The 26,920-nt window shown below is 34.1% G+C and overlaps 1 protein-coding gene across 2 annotated transcripts; it reads left to right on the top strand.

Annotated features, from left to right (window-relative positions):
• Positions 1-96: 96 nt before the first annotated feature.
• LOC133187574 (dystroglycan 1-like) lies at positions 97-25,528 on the top strand. 2 transcript variants are annotated; one of them, XM_061322990.1, is made up of 3 exons: positions 97-231; positions 17,230-17,941; positions 21,360-25,528. In XM_061322990.1, the coding sequence occupies exons 2-3, from the start codon at positions 17,582-17,584 to the stop codon at positions 23,646-23,648; spliced, it is 2,649 nt and encodes an 882-aa protein (XP_061178974.1). In that variant the 5' UTR covers positions 97-231; positions 17,230-17,581; the 3' UTR covers positions 23,649-25,528. The 2 variants fall into 2 exon arrangements, with proteins under 2 accessions (XP_061178974.1, XP_061178975.1); XM_061322991.1 differs by lacking the exon at positions 97-231 and adding an exon at positions 16,522-16,730.
• Positions 25,529-26,920: the final 1,392 nt, after the last annotated feature.

The raw sequence follows: 26,920 nt of genomic DNA on the forward strand, positions 1-26,920 counted from the left end.
TCCCTATCAAAGATTAAATTATTCAGCCTTTTATGGAGGCATTTAAAGGAGGGCAATAGGTCATTTGCTGGGCTTCCTGTCCCTAGATGGCGCTGCAATCAATGTCTTATTGAAAGACATTTGTATGGTGTAGGAACACATGGCAGGATGCTTCAACAATAGTGCAGTAGACTTTGTTGTGATATTGTGGGAGGGATTTTAGCTTTTTCTACCTTGAAGGTCTCTTAAAAGGTAAAAATCATAGGTAAATTTATTTTCTGTTACATATTTAATGAATTATATTTCACAGGTGTTATGTGTGCACTCAATCACAGGTGTATTTGTGCCTTTACTTACCGAGGTGTATAAGTAAAGTCACATAAGTAAAAGCCTGCAGGTATGTAGATTTTTTGGTCTCTGGATCAGCTAACAAGACAGATATGTCTTGGGTTGTGCATTTACCATTTATCTTCATTTAAAGGGTCAATTGTTGTACATATTGTTACAAGTCTTTGTTAATTAGATTTTAAATGGAATGTTATCTAATAGAATCTGTAATATCAAAGGTTTACACAGTTATACCACACAGGGTGTGCTATGTTTTTTTGTTGTGCACTAGCTAACATGGGACTTTTGTATGATCCTTCAAACTGTGTTGAACTTCATGCATGCAGGGGTCAACCTTCAGAAGCATTATAGTTGGGGTTGACTCTCCATAATTTGGATTTTAAAAGATTAAATAAACATTTTGAATTTCAGAACCAGTGTTAATATACTATGCAAATTCATTCTTACTGTCTCATTGATCATTTTTTCCCCCAAAAAGGAGCTATATAATTTATATAAGATTTGTCAAAAATTGAAACACTAGCAGTATAAGAAGTCCCTTTGTCATCGATGTTATCATTGGTCCAGTATTTAGTGGGAGATGACATCATTCGATAAATCATCTCCTCTTGAGGTAAATTTAGAAGGTGAAATGAGCTGTTATCTTTGTCATGTCTGAAATACAGTCATTTGCATAACAAAGTCTCTCTGTTGAGTATCAAAAGCTAATTAAAAGCTCTCCAAGGTTTCGCTTTGGAGTTGGTGTGGGGTTTTTCGTGACTCATAAAAATGGAGAATAGAGGAAAAATGCCATTCTATGTATTATGTGGGGTTTGCTCAATAAACAAAAAAAGCAATCAAATGAAAACAAAACAGAAGGAATCTGAACTGACCTTTGCATCAGTCTCAATACAGAGTACTATAATGCTTTTAAATTTTCAGAAGTAAATTAAGCTTGTACTGAAATCAAAATCTGGCAGATACTCTTCCGAAATTCAATTTTAAGAGCGAAAAAACCTATCAAGATTATGTTAGCTAGATAATCTGTAACTCATTTAATTAACATAACCTGATGTTTCATTCTATAGAATCACTAGTACTGTGACAGTCCCATAAATTGAAAGTAAAGCATAATTGATATACATGTACATGCATACACTTAACCTAGCATAAATCTAACATTCCATTTAACCAGCCAAACAACACAATAAACTGACACTATAACTGACCAATGCAACTCACAAAAGTGACTTTCACTGGGTTTTCTGTCAGGGTTTTGAGGATCTCTGTTTGGCAGCTATAGCTTTGTATCAGTTGTACACAGCATTCTCAGAAGACATCACTGTCCAATCAATGCATCTCTGCCAGAATCAAGGTCACAACTCACACAGACCATCTGGACTGTTTTTCTTTCATATGCATAAATGTCATTTCAATTCATTAAAGCAATTCTGTAGAAAGAAGTGATTTAATGTTGGACATGTAATGACTTGGTCAGTTTATTGCCCCCTCCATTCTTCTACTACTGTGTTGATTATCATCAACATTGTCACTATCCTCTCTTTATCATTGTTTTCCTGGGGTTGCCTTCTGCAAGAAATTGAAAATTTATCTCTTAAAGATGTATTTGTGTTATAGTGCCAGTTAATTTTCCGCAAGCTTCATAAGTATCTTAAATGTTTAAATAATTTATGTTTTTCTAATTGCTTCTTTCTGCATTTGTCAATGTTTCATCAGCTAGGGGATATCATCTGTTCATTAAAAGTAAGCAATATTTATATGTTTTAAGTTCTGGGCTACAAGCATGAATACATGTTTTCAGATATATTTACTTTCTTCAGCCTCATCAAGTTCACTAGTGCATGGATGTATTTAATGTCAATTAACATTTAATAAATTGGCCCACAATACTGTATCTATTATTTCAGTTTCCTTCTGCATTAAATTCCCTAAAAACCTTCAAATGTTTGTTGATATATCAGACTTACACTTTATAAAAAATCAGTTCAGAGTTCAGGATGAGACTTCCCCTTGATCTCTGCATTCAGATTTTATGAATGGTCTATCTTGTGTATCTTGTTTAATATCATTTTTTCACCTGTATGTGCCACTCGGAAATTCATCCCCAGAGAACTATTTGTCAAAAAAGATTTATATCACCCTGGCCCAGGTAAATCAACACAGTGATTCATAAAACCAACAAAAAGTGTTTTATCAATACCAAATCTGTTTTGACTAAGACATCTGGAGCCTCCAAAATATGACTTTCTTTATGAGTTATCTTTCTTTTTTAAATGGCTAAAATTTGATAAATATCTTGGTTTTGCAAATACTGAAAAGGAATGTCAGCTTAATTCAGCAATGCTTTAATTCTGGACCTAATTCCCCAGACAGTCTATATAATCATGCAATATGCTGCTGAGATTATTAAAGTAGGAGAGACACACAGCCAGCCGAGGTTGTTACACTGTGTAAGACTTATTACTTTGGTGCCTGTAGAAGTGCAGTTCACTTTGTGATAGATAGGAAGCTGTTTGCAGTCAGATTCATATTGATTGGTGCTAAAGAAACCCCATGGAGTAATTATGATTTTATATGACCGTGAATGTAATCCTGTATTCCAGACTTATTTAGAGATATTTATTTCATCTGTCTATTGATTTCATAAGCTACCTACATTGCAACTCTGTCAGCATTTTGTCTCAGTGAGAACATAGTGTTGTAACTTCTTTTTTTTTATCTTCAGTCCATGTTTTATTTCTTTTTTTCATGTGTCTGATTTTTTGACTCCAGTAAATTTCTTGTTATATTGTTCCTCAATCCATCTCATGACTTTTACAATTATGACAAATTACTGTGGTATCTTTGGTTTATTTCTTACATTTTTTTTTTGGCCATTTTTTTTTCCAAATCTTAGATTTATATATAATTCTACTAAGTATGTGCATTAGTGAGTTTTGCTTGTTTTAGTGTCATATTACCACACAAGCAAACAGACAGACAATGAAAGACATGTCGGAATCACACAATAGCTGCCTCTTATTGAAACACAATGGAGAAAACCATACACAGTCCATGTTTTGCAACATGCTTTGTGAATTATTTATTCACTTGGAACTTTTTATCTGAGGCATTCTTGATTAGGAAGGATTATCTCTAAAATTACACACACTTACAAAGCAGAGCATAATGAATTTAAATGTTGTTCTGGACATGTGTCATCAGATAATATCAGATTAAATGATAGGAATAATCAAATTGATTTTCAATTTTCAGGTTCAGTAGTTTGTTAAATATTTACTCCAATCATCCAATGTCATTCTACGGAATGCCTTATTGCACTTTTTTTTCAAAATCAATTTAAATAACGATAATGAAGTATGTTTAAAGATATACAACAAATATACAAATGAAGCAGAAAAGTATTAAGGGTGTTTGACTTTAAATTGTGATGTGCATCTTTTTGGATATTGTTTTTTTTTTAATCTGCAGTCACTCTATCATGTATCATTGTGACTATGCATATTTTTGATATGGTAAAAAAATCAGTTAAATTTTCACACATCAATAAGTCAAGAGATTAGATCAAGGTCCAATAAGGCCATGAAGTTTCCACTTTGAGTTACTTCTGATTTGAGGTAGCTCACTGCTATAAAATCTTGAATGCTAAATGGTAGAGCATGATTTGGTGACAATTATGATCTTCTTGACCTCATATAAAAGCCATTTTAGGAAAATTGTCAACACCGGTTAAAAATGTCGAAAGATTAAATATTGGCAGGTGATCCGTACTTATGTTTCATCTGTATATAAGTAAACAGAAAAATGTAGATTTATGGGTCTTTGAATGCATTTTCCATAGATTTGACTAAGAAGAAGAATATATGAGAAATTCAAAAAAAAAAAAATGGTGTATACATTGCTTTGAGGTGTTAGAGTTTAAGACTCAGGAGTATTGGGTATCCTTTGTTGAGTCAAAATTCATCCTAAATTAACAGATTCAACAGAAAATGTAAAATGTCGTAAATAATTGTAAAAAGATTATGATTACTGTATTTAAAAAAAGTTTACCACATAGCTTTTAGATAATACTTTATCAATACTGATTGCTTGAATGTTTGAAAATGCAGCGTGATTTAATTGTAATCACTTCATCCAAGAAAAACCCTGCCTCTTAAATTGACTGCATATGCAGCACACTCTCAACAACTGATTGCCAAGTTGAGCAAATTTTCATATTCTTCAATACTAAATTACAGGAAAATCAAACATTTTATAGAATGTTATCAGAAGTCCAATAGTGTCCCAATCAATACCCTGTTCTTGCAGTCAGCTTGCCTTTTAGACCAGATTGACTAAAAGACTCTGTTCACATCTGTCGGGTTTATTGGAAACAATAGCAGTGAAAATTGGAAAACTGTAGAAGAATTGAAGGTGATATGGTGTACTAGCTTAGAAATATTGTCGTGGATTTATTTTAACTGCAAGTAAAAGATTCGATTTTTGTTCCTATCAAAAAGGTGTACGTAGTTTTGTCCTCATTTTATAGTAGATAGGAATATTACATCAATCAACATGCAGTTAAGGGTACATACCACAAAAAAAATTCGATGCATGGATTGACATACATTTTTTGACTGATTTTGAATGGAAATGACATAAATAATCAATCCCTAAAATTTAAAGAAATCGTAAGATTTCTTTGATGCCTAGATAAGCAACTTAATTTGTATTATTCTCTATCTAATTCTATACAAAATTTTGCACATATTTTTGACATTATGACAAAATCTTACAAAATTCTCCCACTTTACCCAGAAAATATCACTCGGGTTACCTATTTGAATATTAATTTATGAGAAATATTGGGCCTGATTTCTGAAAAAAGTTTGTGCAGGTATTTATCCTAAAAGAAAACTTTTGAAATATTAGTTTTCATGACTATATATTTGGAAAATATAAAATATCACCTTCTTTTTTAAATTCAAGCAAGAATTTAAATCTATCAGTATCCTATATGAAGCAAAAAAATCATTATTAACAAATTCAGTAAATGAAATAACCACTTCAAAACAAAAGAGTGTTTTATGGTACCTATGCTAATGTATTGAGGTAGTGTTTGATTAACATAAAAGGTTATACTCATAAATATTTCTCTGATCTTTTCCTTTGTTTTTCATTTAGAGCTCGGAGCTCCCTTGCCCTTCAGTGGCTCTGCTGACTTTAGCTAGCTATTCTTCAGACAATATGATATTTTTATATATTCATAAAGCAGAAACGTAAATATCAGTCTACACTTTGCCCCATTCATACATATTTCTACACAGATAAAAATCTCGGAACCTCAATTTCTATTGTGTTGTCAAAGGTGTATTGTCAAGTTTATTTATGCAGGTAAAGGTATTGTAAGTGGTTAATTCACCGAGGTGTAAAAACTGTCTGTTTGCTTTGTACAAGAAGGACTGGAGTGCAAGATTTAATCAGCTTTATTAAATACTAAGCATTCTGTTCATTCATATACTACTAAAGGGTGCAGTTTTACACCACAATGATATTCACATACATAATATTTGTAGGAGTTTTTAGTTAATCATTTTGCACCCATTCTTGGCAGGCTTGAGTATTCGTAGGTTCCTTGTGCGGTTTAAGAAGAGAAGAGAAAAGAAAATAATAATAATGCGTTTTTGTGTATTGTGGAATGATACACAGGGCCTGTGGGGATATTATGACAGAAGGATTCCATTTGGTCCACAGATGAACAAGGCATGACCTTCAATGTAATCTGCATAAGAATTTTATTTTTTAATCAGACCTAGCACTAAATACTAGGACAGGACTAAGGAGTGTAGAATATCACTCTTCAATCAGCTTATATACAATTGCTATTTGGTAAGTCAGGGGCTCTGTATTCACTGGTTTAGAATCGTGTACATATTTTGGAGTATTTCTTTATATAATGATTGTTGTTGATATTGCAATTACCTAACTTAGAGAACTCTTTCACAGTGGAGGTAGGAACTGTCCATTAGCTGGGTACAATGTGCTTGTTGAATACACTTTGAGATCTGATCACTGTAGACTTTTAAGGACACAGTAGAGAGCAGTTCTGGTGAAATCTCTTGATGAACGTAAAATGATACTTTAATCAGAGTAGCCAGTCCTTTTTATACCCTCGCAGTGTACATGTAGCTGGAGGTGATATAGTAACATGCTTGTGTGGGTGAGTGTGCTGCAGAAGTTACGCAAGTAATAATTTATATTAGGATCTCTTTTGCGAGGGGATTCACCGCTTTGTGATGCCCTTGTTGTTCATACTTTCCAGTACCCCGACCCTTCTTATTAAATTCAACCATTTGATAATCGTTATGTTTGAAAGTTAATAAAATTAACTCTAAACATTCCGAATTAGATGAAAAGCCACCTTCTGAAACGCAACTTTCAGTAATAAATAGTACTTAGAGCAATCTGAATGTTGAATCATTCTATTGTCACTATAATGTTAAAAATGTTTTGTCCCAATAACTCTGGAGATTTAGAGCTTCCATGACTTTACCGCAAAAGATTAGCAGTAAGTTAAATTAGATAACTGTGAGGTAATCACGATTCTAAGTATTAATTGTAGCAATTGAAATATTAATGAGTCATTATATTCAGTATAGAGTCAAATTTGTTTATTCTGTGGATTTTTTCATACTATAAAATGAATGATAAATATCTGTTGGTGTTGCCACCCAGGGTTGTCCCTCGACAGCTAGCTGCTTATTGTTTTCAAACTTGCTGATTGTTTTGTACATAAAACTGTCCTTGGTCAGTTAAGTCTACCAGACTGACTTAACTATAATCATATATGTACTGAAGTTTTATTTTCAATTAAATGTAAAGTTATATTACATGATATAATACTTGGACATCATCAAAATACTCTTTCAGGAATGTTTTGATTTTGAGGTTTCTTAACTGTCAATGATATAGCGAAAGTGAATGTTTTTTTCTTGAATAAACAGTGAACTGTAACAAACAAGATGAAATTGTCCGTACATGGCAGGTAATCTGACTCGTCTCTCCCGCATTGTTAGTTGTTTATTTGGGTGGATGAAAAATCTGAATGCCCTGCTGGCATTTCAAATGACATTTCTACTGGTATTTGTCCACTGAAATTACAAATTGGGGTCTTTATTTACAATCTGTGTTTGGTATAGAATTGTTAATGTATGATGTATCGGTACATGACAGGAGTTTATGCTAGCAAGGATACACATGGACTCAGTTCCAGACACGATTTTTATATTTTATACCAAAAACCATATGAATGCTAGAAAGAAAAGCCCATCTTTATAGTATATACTATCACCAGGATTAATAGAAGCTCCCTAGCTTGCTAGGTTAGAGAGGAGAATGAGTTGAATACAGATTCCTCAATTTTTGCCTCTTTCCATACTCAATACCACACCCCCTTCATGCTCTGAATAATATGTAAGACTCACTCACTCAGCAATGTGATATAAATAAACTGGTGTTTTTGGGTTCTCTTTCATTCTAGCTGTCAGTGTTTGCATCCAAATAGGCACATGCAAAATTCATTATCTTAAAAATAATTCTGTTTTTATGTACATTTTGTCCAGGTTTTTCTAAGGTCAAGATAATAATTGAAGCAGGGTAAATTACTGTAGAAGAAACCCTCCAACCCTCTCTAACAGATGGTTTATTAATTATATTTGAGCAAAATGAAGAGAAACAATGAAAGAAATATACAAAGGAATTAGAAACTCCCTAGACTGCTGTAGAAAGATCTTTGGTTTCAATGTCTGCCTTTTACTGCCTGTAGCAATTTCTTGCACTATTGACCAAATGGTGCAATTAGGGCTAAAAGCCTTTCTTCATCTTTTTTCTTCCAAGACAAACTGTAATGTGTGTTGAAGTAGAAGCTATCATTTTATTAACATTGTCATTATACTGTACTTTTCTTTTGATGTTGGTCCATTTAAGACATCATTAGTCTGTCTCCCACTGAGAATGCAGAGATGCCTGGGTCATCAAAATGTTGTCAGGGTCTGTCCTGTACCATGGCAACCACCTGTGACCCTAATAAATCAACACATTTTGTAATGAGGAGAAGTCTTCCTTGTTTTGTAAGGCTGTGATGACAAGTTTTGTCTGTTGGGAGATACAGTTGGTTGGTGCTGTAATCTGGATATCTCTTAAATTCATCTAGCAGCCCTGGGGGCCTTGGTCTCTGTGATTCAAGTGTGGTCAGTATAACAATGCTGTGATGATTTACTGACCAATGTGCAGTTAGTTTATTGTGTCCAGACTAAGGGAAGGCTTGACCTGGTCATTTAGGACATGTAATTATTTCACTTCCGAGCAAAAGTCCCTGCAGATCACCACTGTACATGTATAGTTTGTTGAAATATACTGCATGGAGTTATTTTTCTGCATCAGGTTGGAATTTTTTTTTTAATTTCTTATTTAGAAGTTTTAATGATGGACTTGTTTCTTGAGTGTATAGAATAATGAATTGAAAAAAAATCCTCAAATTCCATTCTGGGAGGAACTTGTATGCTCCTGTGTTTTATTGGAAATATAATGTTTCAGAACTTTTTAGGAGATTAAGTAGGTCAGGTGAAGTGAGGTAGACCTGTCTCTCTAAATGATCCAGAAAAGTTACTGCAACTTTATGTACCAGCTATTTTAATCTTTCTAAAAAGAATGAATGCTGTGATTCATAGAATAAACAGTGAAAAAACCACTTGTTTCTCTGCCATTTTAACAGAATTTCTCATTTTTATCACACAAAAAATAAACTGCACCTCACTGTTTTCTATTAACTTGGAAATATGTTTAAAGACAACATAATGAGAAGAGATTACATAATTGCCAAGCCTCATGTTGGGGAAGATATAAAAGGGGTTTACATTCAAGTGGAAATGGCTCTCACTGAAATACTTTTACTTGTCAAAGGATGCACCAGCTAGGAGTCAAAGATTTAAAATGTAGTCACTTGTAATTCTTTTGAAATGTGAAATATGAACATGGACAAGAAGGAGATCTGCATTGTGCGTTGAAATTCTTCTGTCTACGTAGTTATAATGCTGCCATTCTCACTTTGGATTTGCTGATTTCTGAGTGCACTGATTTCAGACTAGACTCCTTGTTGGTATTGGCAAGTTTTTTACTCGTTCAAGTAGTACATGTGCATTCAGTTTTATTTTAAAGAAAAAAATTAAGGAATTTTGTTTCATATGGCTTAAATTTTCTTACATAAGATGAAAGGTGTACTGTAAGCATACACTGGATTGTACAAAAATTTATGTAGTACAGGGGTTTCGATCTTTCAGTTTGTTAAACAAGGGAGGTAAACTAGGGACAAGTGTAATCTGCAGTGAAATATGCCATGACACAACTTGTTTGAAGTGTGAATTAAGGTATGAACCTAGAGTGTTTGATAAGAAATTCTTGCTATCAGCAACACTGATAGCAGTAATCATTTATAATGCAGAGCCTTAGATAATTGTGTTTGATGTGGTAAGAAAGTTAAACTTTCTTCAAATTAACAACGTGTGCACAGGCCAATCATTAGTTGTATTTTGAGGTAAGAACCACATAAGAAACATTTCTCTTAACCTACAACACTACTGGAGTCTTATAGAACTTTGAATAAAGCCAGCAAGATTTTGTGATGTTCCTCTTGCAAGTGGTATAACCTTAGGGCCCCTTTAGGACTTATCAAATATTACATCATGTGACAATATTTACTCTAGACTGGACCTATATTTGCCTTCCTCTTTCGCAGAGGGGTGTTTAGTCAATGAAACTCTGATACGCAAGGTACCCTAAATTTAAGCCAATATGACTTTTGTATGGTGAGACTATACCAAGTGTAAAATCCTATTTGGGATAACAAAGACCCCGTCAGAAACTTAATTAAAATCCGGTCACAGACAGTTGACTAGATTAGTATCATCTCTGCATGACCTGCTGTGTCTGGTCATATTCTCTACCTGCTGGTGGAATTTACTACTATATTTCCAGACTGTGGGACACTTTCATGAATGAACATTATTTGGATTTTGATGTATGCAAATTGTTGAATGGTCATAGATATATTACATGTATTTAAATAAATACCTGAAATGTGGATCAACCTTCTCTGCTTGCATAATTACCTGGGTAAGTTTTTTATAGTTAAATTTTGTTAAAATGAAAATGAGACATTATTGAGTTTTGAGTGCATATTTTTTTATAACAACCACAATAGCGAATGGACACAAGATTAGATTGTATTAAAGCTGAATGTATTCCTCGGTACCATTGTACAGACAAGCACCCCCCTAAAAAGGGAAAGATTTGGGAAGGAAGTGCTGAAGTGATTTTCTATTTGAATTAATTGCTTAAATCATGTTAATAGTCAGAGCAGGAAAGATAAATATATTTCTCTTTGAAGACTTTTGAAGGGCTTAATTTTTCACAATTTTAGTTCATATTCAGGATAGAAACTGTATACACAGAAAAATCAGGTAGTACATGTTAGAAGATGCAAAAATTATTTCATTAATATTTTTTTTCAATTAGCAAATTTTTGAAAATGTACCAAATTAATCAAGGGATATACATTCTGCACAATATAATACAATGAAGTTGATGAAATGCTGAATGTTTTAAGATGGAAGATTTATAATTCTGCTAGGTTAACCAGTTGCACTCAATCTGTATGCATTATTTTAGAGGAGATATATGTTTGACAGAATGTTGTTCTGTGCAGAGATAATGGAAGGTGAATATGATTCATTCTTCTGTAAATTCTCTCATGATGATGCAACTGTTACATTTGTTTTGTCAGAAAATTCCTAATTTATTGAGGATTTTTTTTTTATGCAAACACATATTTTTTTGTGTTAAATCATAAAACTAACCTATTTTAAGGCCATTTTTTCTGATAATTTTAACATTTTTTTCAGGAAGATTTAAAGGAAATTGATTCTATCACTTAATTACATTGTGTAATCAATAGTAATCAAAACTGATTGAGGAGGAAATGTAATTTAAAAAAAAAATAATATTCAATTTTTCTATGAAAGAAATCAAAGTAGAAATTATCCAGCAATTTGTTCCCTGAATACCAATGTACAATATATGATTGGTATACTGTGAACATACTTTTTTCCATGGGGTCGTAATTTGGTGGAGTCACAATTTCTGTTTAATTCGCAGGTAGAAAATTACATGGATTTCTTAAATTGCAACTATATGCCTTAAATGTACTTTCAGTACATTGGGACAAATTTCTTTGGACAATTTGTGACCTTTTGTATAGCATAAATTAATACTATGCAGAAAAGTACTTCTACGGTAACCGTAATTAAGTTAACAGAGAGGTGTAGGTAATAATCATGTCTAGGAGATTCCCTCATTTCAGCTGAGACATTATCCAAGAAAGAGTGATGGTAAAATCCAGGAATTTCCAGGATTTTATTTATGCAGTTCCAGCATCCCCTAGGATATATATTTGAGCGCATTATCGGCATACTCTTACAGAAATATTGATTTTGCTTTATTGGATTGAGGAAGAGAGACTAGGAAAAAAAATGGGATCTTTTCCTGTTAATTATAGAAATCCTGCTGTTGGCTTTATTTTATGATTGTTTTTGGGCAGCTAACTTTTGAGGGCGTAAAGAAAATCACTGGAAGACAGAAATAAGTCATATTTTGGTAGAAGTTAACTCCAATGTAGGCTTGTCCCTAGGAATTGAAATAGAAGGGAACGTTAAAAAAGTAGAAGGAGGTCTGGGGTTCCTCCCCATATTGGGAGTTTAGGGGGAATACCAAAATAACCACATCATTTTAGGCGGGGAAATTCCCCGACCACTGGGTCTTAGGGACAACCCTGCCAATGGAAGGCAGATTTTTACCACAAGAAACTGAGTTTTACAGTTAGAGTTGTATTATAGAGTCTTTCCAGGGTTCAAAGTCATTCCTGATTTGATTATAGGGGTAAAGTGTCTTGTTGACTAAACTCAATTTTAAGTACATCAGTAGGACATTTAGAGAATAGAAATGGTCACTGAAATTTTCCTTTAGAATTGGGTGGTATTTTTCACACTGTTGGACCACTGCTGTTTTATAGGTCTATACTCTTACTGGGGTCTAGACATTAAGCTAATGTTCATTATAGAGAGTAAACATATAGGCACAGAACCCATTGTCAGAAACAGATGGGTTTGGGTATCAGGGTGGAATATCCTAGATGCTTTTCATAAATCAGAAGAAATTTCATTTAATACTTGAAATGTATAAGATATACATTGTATGATCATTTCAAAAGAGATGCCTTTTTAAAATCGGTAACTTTTTTGTGACAGTCAGAAGTCATCTCTATTTGATATGCTGATTTAGTTGAGGAAGGGTGTTCAAATTTTTGAAGATGTGCAAAATCTACAAATTAGAACCCCCCCCCCTTTTTTTTTCAAGACAATCATTCTGTTGAAGTGAACGAAGATGTTATTGAGTTAAAGAGACTTTCTGGAAGCATGTGATTTAGAATATTGTCAAAACTGCATGGAGGATGGGCAGCTAGGATACATTATTTATGGATTGGCAGTGGGGATTTGTGTGAAACACCAGCTGTAATTGGAAAGTCTAAATTCATCATCATCATCTTTGTAGCTTTTTGACTTGGTAATGATGCAGTGGACATTAAAAATGTATTTGAATCCGGGAGGAAATTGTCCTTTGGAGCAGATTAGTTTGTCACATATTAAACTGATTCTTTACAGAATTGCACTGACATTTAATTTATTTGAAATCTTGGTATAAATGAAATAGAGTATGTAAACAGTGTTTATGGTTAACAGTGGTTAAAAAGTTAGAAATTGATAAGTACATGTATAAATTTAGTAAAGAAAATATTCAAACGCAGATGCCAAACCAAACCCTTGATCAATAGAGTCTGGAAATACATCAGCAAAAGGGGGGACAACTTTACAAATAGCTGAGGTATGATTTATTGCATGTTTTGATATAATGGGAAGTAACTGTGTGTTGATATTGTCATGATATGATGGATCACCCACATTTATATCAATATTGTGTAATTAACTGGTCAGTGAAATGGCAGTAAAACATTGTGTGGTGTCAATTAGGGGATGATGAATCACTGAAAATAAACAGGGGCCAGATCCGTGCACCCAAAGCACATGAATGTTTCTGTGAGAACAATGGTTGAAAGTTTTGATTGCATGTGTTAATGATTGTATTGAAACTGTCATTTAAGTCTGTAGCTTGTCTGAGGAGTGAATTTGATGCTATGTATTTAGGAGCATTTGAGAAATTCAGGTGTATGGAGTGGAGTCTTGCATTGGAGTGATGCAGTCATAAACTGGAGTCATTGAAAAAAAAAATCTTTGAATGAAATAAATTTTAAAGTTGGTTGCAGATTTGTATGTAAGAAAAAGATGAAAGTTTTAGATAGTTGAAATAAGTAAGAGATTAGTTTGTCTTTGATAATTCAGATTAAAAATCCTGTTTTTGGAATATTTGGACAGTACGGGTCTCCCGAGTGGATGGAATTCATTGGCCCTACTTCTTGCCCAGCATGTTTTAGAAGTTTGGACAAATAACCCAGATAACAAGAAGTTAAACCTCAATTTTCTCAGCAGGAAAGGTGCTTAGCTAGAGTTTGGACAATTATCACCATCTTGTTTGACATAGTGACCTTGGTATGAAATGGAATATAGAATTACATTAGAAAGAAGCAGGTGTTTGGGGGGTCACAGAAAATACCAGGTTTATTTCAGGCCAAGCTGGTTGGAATGTATATAATGGAATGCTCTGTGTGTTAGTTATTGAACATTTCTGCCAAAATAAAGAGATATGTTGTTGGTGTATATTAAGAAGATCTCCTCTCAAAGCAGTATGTTTTATGTAAGGATTGCCTTCCTCACAATAGAAAGAGTGTAAATCTTTACTGACAAGACACATAAACACTCCAACAGCTGACAAAAATTTATCAGTATACTCCTTCAGCCATATATAATTGTTTATTGTTGAAATTGAAAATCTGTATCAGGGAGGCTGATATAATTGCAATCATAATTATTGTCTGTCTGCTGTTGGGAGCATTGACTCTTTATACCTACATGTATATGTAACTATTTTGGTGATAAAATTATCACAAATTATTGATAATTACCCTAGCGTACAGTGTGAAGTGATTTACTCTTTAGTGTGGACACTTCTACAAATACTCTACACTTCAACTTGATGTTGTTTACTTAGCCCTCAAACTAGTAATTATCACTAATCATGCCAACCAATCATGCTAATTACATGTACAGTTTTGTGCAATTAACATCACTGTTGGGCCCTTAGGAGATTATAGTTAATGTGTAGCCAGGGTTTGTCACTTTGCACTCAGGTGTTAGAAATTGACCATTTGGGGAATATGGAAAGTCCTATGACAGGTGTGAAATACTCTTAGAGAAATATAAATGCTGGGTACTGGAATGTGTCTGGTCAGTTTGTTGGTAAACTTCCAGACAGTTAAATGTGATATAGAATTAGCCTGACAGTTATTTATAGCTCAACAAATTACTAATTATCGCAAAGTCAGGAATTTTTATTACAGTTGTAGATGTTGAAGCTCATTTGATTGAAGGTAATTTTCTGGAACATTTCCTTGCACATTTAAATTCCAACTCAATATTTATACAAGCTAACATTTTAGGGCAATATGAATCAATTCTTTTAAGATTTAGTATGTTTTAAAGATATTTAAATCAACCAAACAAATTTTATTAAATGTGTGATTTAAAATTAATTTGCATCAAAAAGTTTTTGGCAAAGTCTTAGGAAAGAAGGATATTTATAAATAATTGAAAAAAAAATTCCTTTGAGATTTCATGTATTTTTCATCACTCCAAGAAATCCTGCTTCACTATATAATGCCAATGAAACTTAACCTTTGGACGAATTCTGATTCACACATTTACATACAGGTAATATATTGACACAAAAGCTTACTAGATGTCATCTTTATTAGCTGACAGGACTAAGAGATCGATGCTACCTTTTGTGTATGTGGTTGTGTAGATTTCCCTTTATTGATAGCCATCAATGCGTTCTCTGAAGTGTGATAATCTAACTACCTATCTGTGAATGGAGAAATTATTACTCTCTACATGGGGTCCTTCAAAAGTGCAATCAGTGTGTTCCTTTTGATGTCTATTTGTCCAGACATCAACCTGTTCACCCCACCCCAGGGGGTGATGGATATTTTTAGAGGGTAGTATAGCTATTATAGAAAGCAGGTGTGTCATTAAGGTTTCAGTTTCATTCTTTCAACTTTTCACTAGTGGCATTTGAGTTGGTGTTCCTGTATATCAGACATGACTTGTCGGAATTTTGTGAATCATTTAACGCTTCTGCAGATCTGACAATAAAACATTGTTATCTGGTGAAATTAAATATGGAATGCTGCAGGTCTTGATAACATATGTCATCTTTATCAAGGATGGTATAACTCATAGGGATAACAATCCTCCCCAGAAAGGGGGGAGGTCAGCTGAAATATTCAAATCACCAGAGTCTATAGGTCCATGAAATTTCTTCAAGCATTGTTGTCTCCAGATGCAGATGGAATTGTGAGAATCTGAAATCTGTTGATGACAGACTGACTTCTGATGAAAAGTAATACCTTAATTTTCTTGACTCTAATGTGTATACATGTATTTATAATGGAAATGTACTAAGAGTCAGTCTATGATTAGCCTTGTTTTTCATCACCAGAAATTGAATGTATTATAAATTCATTATCTTGTGTTTTGTCTTTTCCATCAGGTAGGTTCATTTGCTCACAGATGATAATATAATGGTTTGAGCAGAAACCCTTTGTGTATTGTGTGTTGTGCACCTCACAACAGAAACCCATTGTGTGTTATGCTGTGCACTATAGCCACACTGGGCCTGTGGTAGCTTTTGTCTTCGATTAGTGTATTGGTGCAGATCAGAAGATCCCTAGCATCCAATGTGATCAGCTTTCATTGTCTAGATTGAGTGTTCTCGTTGGCAGTGTATTATTGAATTTTTTGGAGCAATGTCAAAATGTCCAGGCTACAGGGAGGTGATTTTAGATGCTGGCTTGATTTTTAAAGTCAATAGACACTTTTACAGCAGATAATTTATCCTGGAATTTATTTCCTCATTTATGTCTAAGCCTTGAAGTGACTTGTGCTCACTGCTGTTTTGGAACTACATAACAAAGTTAATATACAAGACAAATTCTGCCTATGATTATTCATAGCTTAGGAATCTACACTTTGTTTTTTGCATGGACATTGCTTTTTTGTGGGCCAGGTTATCAGGAACAGTTTATATTTATGTGTGGTTTATGCATCAATAGATGACTGAATTTATGAATTTGATTACTGGTAAGTTGTGCTTTTGTCAATGGATTTCAGAAGATTATTTGTGTTCTCACGAAAGTTTTTAAGACTCTGTGACTCCATGAATATTTTTTTTAAAAAATGAAGTTCCCACTCAGTGTGACTCAAATATATTTCAGTTATAGATGTGATATAACAAGATTATAGCCTAAAATATTTCAAATTTCCAGTGCCTAGTGGTTGTTTTCAGTATCACAACTCACAAGATGTGATGAGATATTTTTACATGTGCAAAAATGGAAATGTCTATTTTGGACTGTCTGAGATGCAAATACCTTTACTGCATTATAAATGGAAAGGAACTTTTTCCATTTATTGACACTTAATGGCCCTAGTTGACTGATTTCCTTAAAGCTGATTAGATTCCCCTGTTTTAGGAAGAATTTTCCCTGGCACAAACAGCTGGGGCCTTTATGTGGGTGTTACAACATAATCAGCTTTTCTGTCAATTGCTTTTCACTTAATCTTTTTATCTTGTTTTCAGGTATATTCCAGGGAGGTACTAGATGACACTTTGGAACAGAGTTGGATCCTGGCATAAAGCACTTTACTTACACTTGAGGACTTAGGACTTTTTTCCCTATCCTGCACCATTTTTTATCTCTCTCTGACTGTGCTGTGTTAGTTTTAATAGTGCATTCTAGATTCCATCTGCAGTGCTAACGTGTGGATTTTTTTTTATATACAGCTGCGTGATCAAAACACCTACAGGGATCTGCACATTCCTAGCCTCTAGGATTACTATTACTTATGTAATTGCAGGAGTATCTGAATTGTTAAATTAAAAAAAATTAATTTTGGGAGGATACTCATACAAAAATTCTTTCGCTGATGTGATGGAATATTTAACAGAGGTTGTTAAATCAGATAACGTGGAGCATATAAATCCCAACACTGACTGTGCGAATTGTCGCAGGAGAAATTTCTTATCCAAACTTGGAGTGATCTCAGTAAAAAGCCACACAATGGGTGTTCTGTTTCTTGTGACAATATTTGTGAGTGTTTGTTCAGCTCAGAATCTGAAGATAGACATAGGTGACACCCTGCGCCAACAGGACCTTCATAAAGGGACAGTAGAGTTTCAGGCCCCTGTGGCCCTTCAATGGGGAATAGCAGATACTTCATCCAATGTAGGAAAAATGTTCAAATTTGCCATACCTGATGATGCTTTCAGAGGGACAATTCAAAGTATGAAGGTGAGTGAGTCAATTTTTTTAATTCACTGTATGTTGACACATTAATTTCAGTGTGACCTGAAAATGATACATCTAGATCTTAAATCCTATAATAGCTAGTATTGTAACCTCACTGTTAGGTCGACTTCATTTTAAAATTCTCAGTGGCCAGTAATGATCATCATCAGTCAATTCTTTTGTTCACAATTCTGCAAAATAAGGGGGACTTGTTTTCATAGACTCATGAATAATGCTGAAAATTTAGTTTTCTTCCAAAAACAAAAATATCAGATGAATTATCAATAACTTATTCAGCAAGTTCACAGACTGTTATACCACATTATCAAATCAACTGCAACCCTGAATGTGTCAAATTTCAGGCACAATAAATTTAACTGCATTTATAATGTAAACGATTCATGAATAAAATACTTTCCCTGTGCTGATCAGAATACACAGAAACGCAACACATCATGTCAAATAAACAGTGCAGCTCCGCAGATTAATATTGGGTAATGGAGGGTCTTAGGTTTTGTTTTTGTACACCTATAAATTTTTCTTGATGTTTCCTTCTTTTATCATCACCTGTCAAAAATGGTGGTAGAAGCATGGATTCATCTGTCTGCAGCTGATAAAGAATTTATTAATATAAGTATGATTTATGGGTATTCTCCTGTTGGAGTGTTATGTACAGTCTTTTTTTTTTTATGTGAAATATCTGTCAAGGTTCTCTTCTCTGACTTTTTTACTTTTTTTTTTTTTTTTCGCATGCTGAATCTTTTTAGGAATCATAGGCATTACATGAGTTCTAGGTCAGTGCATTAATTAACAGTGTATACATACAGACAGATAAATACATTTATAGAATATGTAGTTCACATATTCCCCTTTGGGATTGACATATTTTACAAATGATGCATTATATCAGACATAACACAGATGCTACATTTGAAATTTTCCCACAAAAGTGAACAAATTTTTATCTCGGATCACTATACAGACAGTCAACTGTTTTAAGTATATAGATACAAGATCCTCAGTCATTTCATAGTTCCTTGTGACCTTTACATTTTATCTCTCTGTCATGTAGTCATCACATTCTGAGCATAATTGTGGTACAGTATTTTCTGCATGGAATTGTCTGAAACTTGGCAGACAGATTCTTATCTTTGTGGGAAAGCTGTATTCTAGACACAAAATGGTGGTTGTACCACCATTCATTGTTGTCATCTGTCCAGTTCTGTATCCCTCAAGAAAACGTTCTCTTTGATAGTCTGTTTAACAAAAGACATTGGACATTAAGCCATTGTCAACATTTGGGAGGCAGTATAAGATAAGACGGGGGAATGTTTTCCCCATTATGTGATTCTGTTCCCACCCTTTGTTAATTACTTGATGAAGATGTTTTTGTCAGTAACTCGCATGCTAATGGTTACAGTTTATAGGCATAAGGCAGATACATTTTTACGGATTCATCAGCAAATAATCTTTGTATTTTGTCTCTAGTAAAATATATTGACATATGGAAATGGAGCATTCTTGGGAAAAAAACGTTTTTACACTTAATTTGATCCCCAAATTGTCTGTGCCAGAGAAAATAATTTTATGTCTCATGCAATAGTGGAGCATAATGTTAGCTTATTGCCTGCAAAATTACGTAATATATCACTCAAAGCACAGCAATTTTTTTCTCTCTCTTTCAACTGGTAAATAAATGTGAAGAAAATAAACATTATCCTCAAGGCAATTGGCAAGTTGTATTCCAAAATTATATATATTACATACAGATTTCTTTCAACTCTTAACCAAATTTAGAAAAGCAAAATGTCCCTGAGCTACATGTAGAAGATAACTCTGTGATCTTTAAGTTATAGTATGTACATATAACATGAATGGAGTCTAGGCAGAATTGCTTACTAGCTTTATAACTATTGGCAAGAGGGAAGTTGATGACCACCCATTGGCCATTTTGTGTTGACCTTAGCTCACCTCTACTGTTCCTTATATCTTCCTCTCACAATAATACATGTAACCATCTTATTTGTTACTGTACCATTTTTACTCATCGAGGAATCTCAATGGATTCCTCTCAACCAAACATTAAATCTATGCTTGTTCTATTGTAAAAAATACCTTCCATGCTGTATCAGTATGTTAAAAAAAATTGTAAAATATAAATTTCATTACCTTGAGTAGGTAGAAGAAAGAGTGAAATTGACATCAAATAATATATTTTCTGCCAGGGTTGGGCATTATTTGTTCTGTGTTTTTTGTACATGTATCTTTATTCTCCAATTTAGTGGGAAAAAATGCAATCTTTCTTCAATGCTAGAACATTCAGGGAGACAAACATTTAAACTGTTAAAAGTCAGATGTGGTTAAATTCTTCTTAACGAGTTAATAAGAGAAAACTATGGAGCTTCCTTTAGACAAAGCATGTAGGAAATTCTTTTATTATATACCGGTACTTAAATTGTATAATTATGAACAAAAGCTTTGATGGTGTCCAAAGTTTAGATGTACTTTCAATGATACCGGTAAATAAATCTCCTTGAAGTCGGACACATACAGCATGCACGGAGTAATCGGAGTATTCTATGACTTAAGTCCTGGAATCCTTTTTTTTTTTTGTAAAGATATTCTGATAGATTGCATAAAAATGTAATAAAAGTTAATGACTGGTACACAGCATGTAACATTCTTTTCTCCCTGAGTTCCTACACAGATGTTTATGTTACAAGAAGAAAAAAATGGGCCATATATTTTTATCATAAATCCTAATGTCTGAAAATCTGTGGATCAAAAACGTTTCTAGTAAAATGTCCCACTTCCGACAGAAACGTGCAATCTAGGCAAACTTTTGATATATTGGTTTTATTTTCTCATAATAACTGAGATAAAATTTTCCCGGTAAATAAGCTATCTTTAAACCTTGAATATTTGCATAATTGCCCCACAAGTAATATCTAGATTACTACGTGTTGCCAATTGTTGCACATTTAAATGATGTGCACTGGTTTTGTTTCACATTTTTTTGCACTTTAAGGACATACGCAACGTACCTTACCTACTGATAATTTTTCAAGATATTCTTAATTTAAGATTATAATGCCATCAGATGTTCATAGACAAAAAATCAGCATGCATTACCAGGGGTTTTGAAAAGATATCAATTGATGAAAATTATTGTATAATTTAAAGAAAAATATACAAAAATTACTAAGCATATATTCTAGATGTTTTATATATCAAAACTTGTTTTAGAAGAAGTGTACAACAGTATATATAGACATTAAAATGTAGCACACAGTTCCTTTAAGTATTGGAACTCTTCAACTCCAGGGAAAAAGACAATAAAGTTCTAACTACGTTGCGTATGTCCTTAAGAATACATTACAGGAAAATGCAATTATTATTAACCTTTATATTATATTGCTAGGTTACGGAAGCTGGAAAGTCCTCTCTACCTAGCTGGTTGATCTTCAATGAAGAATCTCGACAATTGAGGGGGATCCCATCTCCCTCGAACATTGGAGACAATTACCTGGAAGTAGTGACCACAGGACCACAAAATTCTCAAGCCAAAGATGTGTTCTCCATCAAAGTGGTGGTGGAAAGCCCACCAAATCATGTCCCACCCACCTCAAAATCAACTGACGGCAAGCCACAGACTGTAAGGTGTAAACGGGAGCAGCCGGAAACGTCTGCCACTATCGTGGTGGATGCTGACATGATGACAATGCCTCCCTCAGAGAGAATTGACTTGATGAACATGTTGTCTGAGCACCTTAATCTGGCATCGGACATGATGAAGATGTTACCTCTAGGAGACAAGGAAGTCTTTGATAAATCTGCTCTTGTTAGAGGACAGGGGGACTCAAAAGATCTCTCCACCCCTGGTATGATGCTCTCTTGGTTGGTTGGCTGTGGAAGTGTTCAAAAGGACCACATGAATGTTCTGCAAAAGGTTGAGACCTCTGCAGCAAGTGGTAAAATGAAACAAAGTGTAGGACACAACATCATAGGATGGCATGTCATCAACACTGCTATTCAGGAGAAGCCAAAACGTCGACGTAGAGCCATTATGGCAACTGCTACTGTCATTGATACTCCTAGTCCACCAACTAAGTTACCAGATACAGTTGTCACAGACATCAAGCCATCAGTGACCACTGCACAACTGACTAGGTCTGTTCCTGTCATGGAGACATCATATACCAAGGTGGAGCCTACCAAAACTATGATCATGCCTTCTGCAAGTCCTACTATGGAAGTCAAGCCCACAGATATGATGACCAAGACCACCACAACTTCCACCCCCAAACCAGCAGTGGTCACTTCAGCTCCTATCACACCATCTCCATCACCTAGTCCTCCTGTGGACAAATCTGAGATCATGCCAACTAAGTCTATGACGGTCACTGATGCTCCAACCAAGGTCACTCCACAACCAGAACCTGAGGATCCGAACTGTCCAGATGATGGAAAGAGTCGTCCTCCAATAGTCACCGGAAAAATGAAGGATGTGGTCTTCAAGGTAGGCCATGAGATTCAGTATCCTTTACCTGACAATCTTTTCTATGACTGCATAGATGGGAATACAAAGCAACTGACCATTAATATATTTGGCAATGATACTGACGTCTTACCAAAGAATCATTGGTTGGAGCTGAAGGGAAAGAAAACTGGCAACTTTAAAATTGTTGGCTTCCCAATGAACAAACAACAGGGAAAGCATATGTATTCTCTAAAAGCTGGAAACTCTTTTGGACTGCTGGCTACCTATGTTGTGAAAGTAACTGTCAAACCTGATGAAAGATTAAGTGGAGAACCCTCTCATAAAATCAGCATGACATTTGATGCAGATTATAATAAGTTCACCAATACTAAAGTCAAAGATCTGACAAGGAGTCTGGCTCAGTTCATGTTTGGTTCAGCAGATGCAGATGCCATCACAGTGCTAGATATACAGCCTGGTTCTGTTATTTATTCCTGGACCAATAACCAACTCCCAACAGATTCTTGCCCAGCTAAGCAGGTATCAGAGACAATGGGCAAGTTTCTCAATGAAGATGGAACAGTCAATGAAAAGGCCAAAGAAGAATTCCCTTATCCACTAAATGATGTGGAGGCTATTCCCATGGGAGCATGTATTGGAAATGAAGACTTCCCTACATCTGGAAAAATTATACAGCCAATGACACCTAAACCAGATGAGCCAGGGACAGATAAACCCACTTCAGAACCAACTGATCCTGGGAAGAAGGAATACCAGGAAGAAGAAGAGGATGAGATCTGGTTAACAACAGTGGTTCCCGCTGTTGTTATTGTTGTTTTATTAATCATTTTCCTGATTATTGCTTGTGTCCTCTATCAAAAGAAGAGGAAAGGAAAAATGTCACTTGAGGACAAGAACAATTATGTCAACAAAGGGGCACCTGTTATTTTCCCAGATGAGTATGATGAAAAGCCAAATGATGCTTCCAAGCCTTTGATTATGGATGAAGAAAAACCACCTATGCCCCCACCTGAGTACACTCGGGGCTCAAGTGAAAATTCAAGGTCCTCACAAGAAAATCATCATGGGGAGGAGTATGAAATGGATACAGACATTACCTCCCCCCTGTACCAGCCCCCACCCCCTGTTCCTTCAGGGGGATCCAACAAACAGCCACGTCCGCACATGCAGCCAGCACATAGAAATCCTGCACCCTATGTGCCACCATAATGTTAATACAGGGATGTTAGTGTGTTACTGATTGGTGGATGTAACTGTTTGGATGGTTTTGATTGGTCTGTATGAGTGAGAATGCAGTTTAGGTATCTGTGTGTGGTTCCTCGGTGTGTTTGAAAATGTCGAACTAAACTGAGTAGATAATATTTTTTTCATCAGCTTCCAAAAACATGTTACAGAATGTTGTAAGAAAAGACTCTGGGAGAGACATTTTTTGCCTTATATATTGTCATCATTTTTGAGTAAGTGCTTTTATTTCAAAAGATTTATGTTTTAAGGTGTGATGTTTTTCTTATCGCAGTGAATCTTTATTTTGTGTGTATGCATTTACTTGTGTTCTTCAGTGTTAACTGTTAGAATTCTTTAAATAAACTCAGTGCATTGTGACGGAAGATTGATTCTATGCAAGAAACTTTATGAACATGCAGTTACATAATTTATCAGACTGATAAACTTTCAATCATTGTCAATGATTTTTTTTCTGTAATAAAACCTCCATTTCCTCATTAACTGCTGGTTAAAACAGTAAATAGGTTACATATGTAATCATGATAAAGAAAAAAAAAATTAAATTTCATATAGTGGAGTCATTATAACTAAATAGGTTGTACCATGCTAGATATTTTAATCATGCATACATATGTTTATCCATAAGATGTTTTATAATCACAAACATTTAATCATCATCTACCCTCAGTTACCAGCTAGTCCAATGATTTTGTTATCAGGAGAGTTGATTAAGAATGATATTATTGTATATGTGTGTAGTGCTTCATGATTACTATAGTTTCTATTGTTAGAGTGTATAATTTCAAATACTCAGCTTATATGATTTGTATTTTATCACTTTAATTTGCAGATTGATATTATTTTGTCAATATTTTATAATCAAGTCCAGACACGAGAACAGTTTTGTATCACACAAACACCTTATTATAGTTTTAGAAGTGTGTAAATTTACACAAATTAAAATAATCATGCATGGCCTTTTATTAGAACATTTGCAAGACCAAGATTCCCTTAAAAGAAGGGGGAGAGAACTCATAGCTGTATGGACTTGTGGGTCTTTAGTTTAATTATCAATGCAATTATTAGTTAGATAGTACTTATCTTTTTATCATTCCATGCATAGTTTGTTTTTGAAAGTCAGATTTCATGTTATAGTCATATGGTTCAAGGATTGGTTAAAAAGCACCCAGAATTTTATTTAGTTTGTCTTACTGCAATTCTGGTTTTGTTTGGAATCTTTTAAAAAAAAAAAACAAACAAACAAAGATGTTACAGTATAAATTATTGTGCTGTTTTCAATAATAAGATTTCCTTAATTTTGTTTGATTAATATAAAATTATTTTGAAAGTCAGAGGAAACTGCAGAATGTTGTCAATATTTTGTTACCTGTATTTTTTCCGCATGCTTTTTTAATCGGTGTTTTGAGGTTGTGCATTTTATGTTTGTGATACAAGAAATGTATTGTTGCATGTATAAATTTTACTATTTGGTTTAAGTAACAGGAAGTTGTAGATTCTTTTTTCCTTATTTACAATTATGTCTGAAATGATCAGATCAATGTTCTAGCTATTACAAGTTCATGTTATTAAAATAATATATTGAATACATTGTGCTAGGTGTTTTCCATGTGCTGTCTTGAAATGAAAACGTGTAAGAAAATCAAATTAAAATAGTTAAGAATGTAATTATACATTTTCTTGGAATTCTGTGCAAGAATTGATCTGAAATTCAAGTGTTGTTAAGATGATAAAGTCAGGAAATGACCAAGAGTATTTGTTATATGGCTTATGTACATTATACATGTACATGTGTATGTTTTATTTTATGGACTAAAGGATGAAAATAAAACAATATAAAAAAATTATCTTTGTATTACTTAAAAAGTTATACTTCTTCTCTGGATAATGGCTATGGAAGGGCACCTGACATGAGGCATAATGTTATATATACATGTATGACATCAGTGCTACAGATAAAGCAGTGTATTAACTATAAAACAGCGCAGTTGCTGAACATGGGCACCTTAAATGAAGAAAACAAGTTAATTCAGAGAATTTGTGTCCCCAGCTTAAGGAAAAAAGAAGAGGGTTGAAGAACTGGGAAAAAGTTGCAGATGGAGAAAGAAATAAGGTCAACCTTGACCTTTCAGCTTTTGGTCGTGAAGTCAATAGGAGTGAGTCTAGATCTTAAAAGTAAAAGAAATTCATGACGAAAAGTTTTATTGCAAAAGCTTACAGAAAAGCTTAAGTTATTATCTGAAAACTATACATGAAATATATATTTCTGACCTTGACCTTTTGACCCCAAAATCAATATTTTGTTAAGGCCATGGGGAGTTGTGATATAAAATTTCATTGCAAAAAACTTGAAGATTTTTTAAGATACCGTGCAGAAATGAAATTGTAACACAAAAACAGAATGTATGACCTTGACCTCTGACAATTTGACCTGAAAATCGATAGGGTTCTTTTTAGGCCATAGGGAGTTGTGATGTTAAAATTTTATCGAAGAAAGCTAAAAAAAAAAAATGGTTATCATGTGGAAATGTATGAATATGACCTTTGACCTTAAAATCAAAGGGGGTCTTCATTAGGCCATAAGGAGTTGTGATATTATAATTTCATTGAAAAAAACTTCGACTTTTATAAAGATAAAGTCCGGAAACGAAAGTTACACACAAACAGGATGTAATGATGACCTTGACCTCTGACCTTTTGACGTCAAAATCGATATGCGTCTTCTTTACGTCATAGGGAGTTGTGATATTAAATTTTATTGAAGAAAGCTCAAAGAAAACTAAAATTATCATCTAGAAAATGTTATTTGTATTGTATAAATTTTACCTTTGGCCTTTTGGCCTCAAAATCAATAGTAAGGGGTCTTTTTAGACCATAAGGAGTTATTATAAATAAATTTTACTGCAAAAGCTCAAAGACTTTTAAAGATATCGCCCGGAAACTCAAGTGTAACACACAAACAGAATGAATGAATCGAGGACCCTGACATTTGTCCTTTTGACTTCATAATCGATAAAGGTCTTTTTGAGGCAACAGGGAGTTGTGGCATAAGATTTCATTGCAAAAGCTCAATGGCTTCTTAAGATATCGTCTGGAAAGGATAGTGTTATACAGAAACAGAATTATGAATCGATGACCTTTGACTTTTTCAAAATAAATAGGTGTCTTCTTTAGACCACAGGGAGTTGTGGTATAAAATTCATTGCAAAAGCTCAAAGGCATCTTGAAATATCTTTTGG

The sequence above is a fragment of the Saccostrea echinata genome, unplaced genomic scaffold (genome assembly GCF_033153115.1).
Source record: "Saccostrea echinata isolate AGI-Se365-2 ecotype Australia unplaced genomic scaffold, CSIRO_AGI_Sech_v1 ptg000015l, whole genome shotgun sequence".
In the NCBI taxonomy this organism is placed as follows: Eukaryota; Metazoa; Mollusca; class Bivalvia; order Ostreida; family Ostreidae; genus Saccostrea; species Saccostrea echinata.

What these genes read in the sequence shown, in the direction of transcription:
- LOC133187574 (XM_061322990.1), top strand. Translation starts at nt 17,582, where the DNA reads ATGGAATATTTAACAGAGGTTGTTAAATCAGATAACGTGGAGCATATA. An exon ending in GGACAATTCAAAGTATGAAG is followed by an intron (nt 17,942 to 21,359) that starts GTGAGTGAGTCA and finishes TTATATTGCTAG; the next exon opens with GTTACGGAAGCTGGAAAGTC.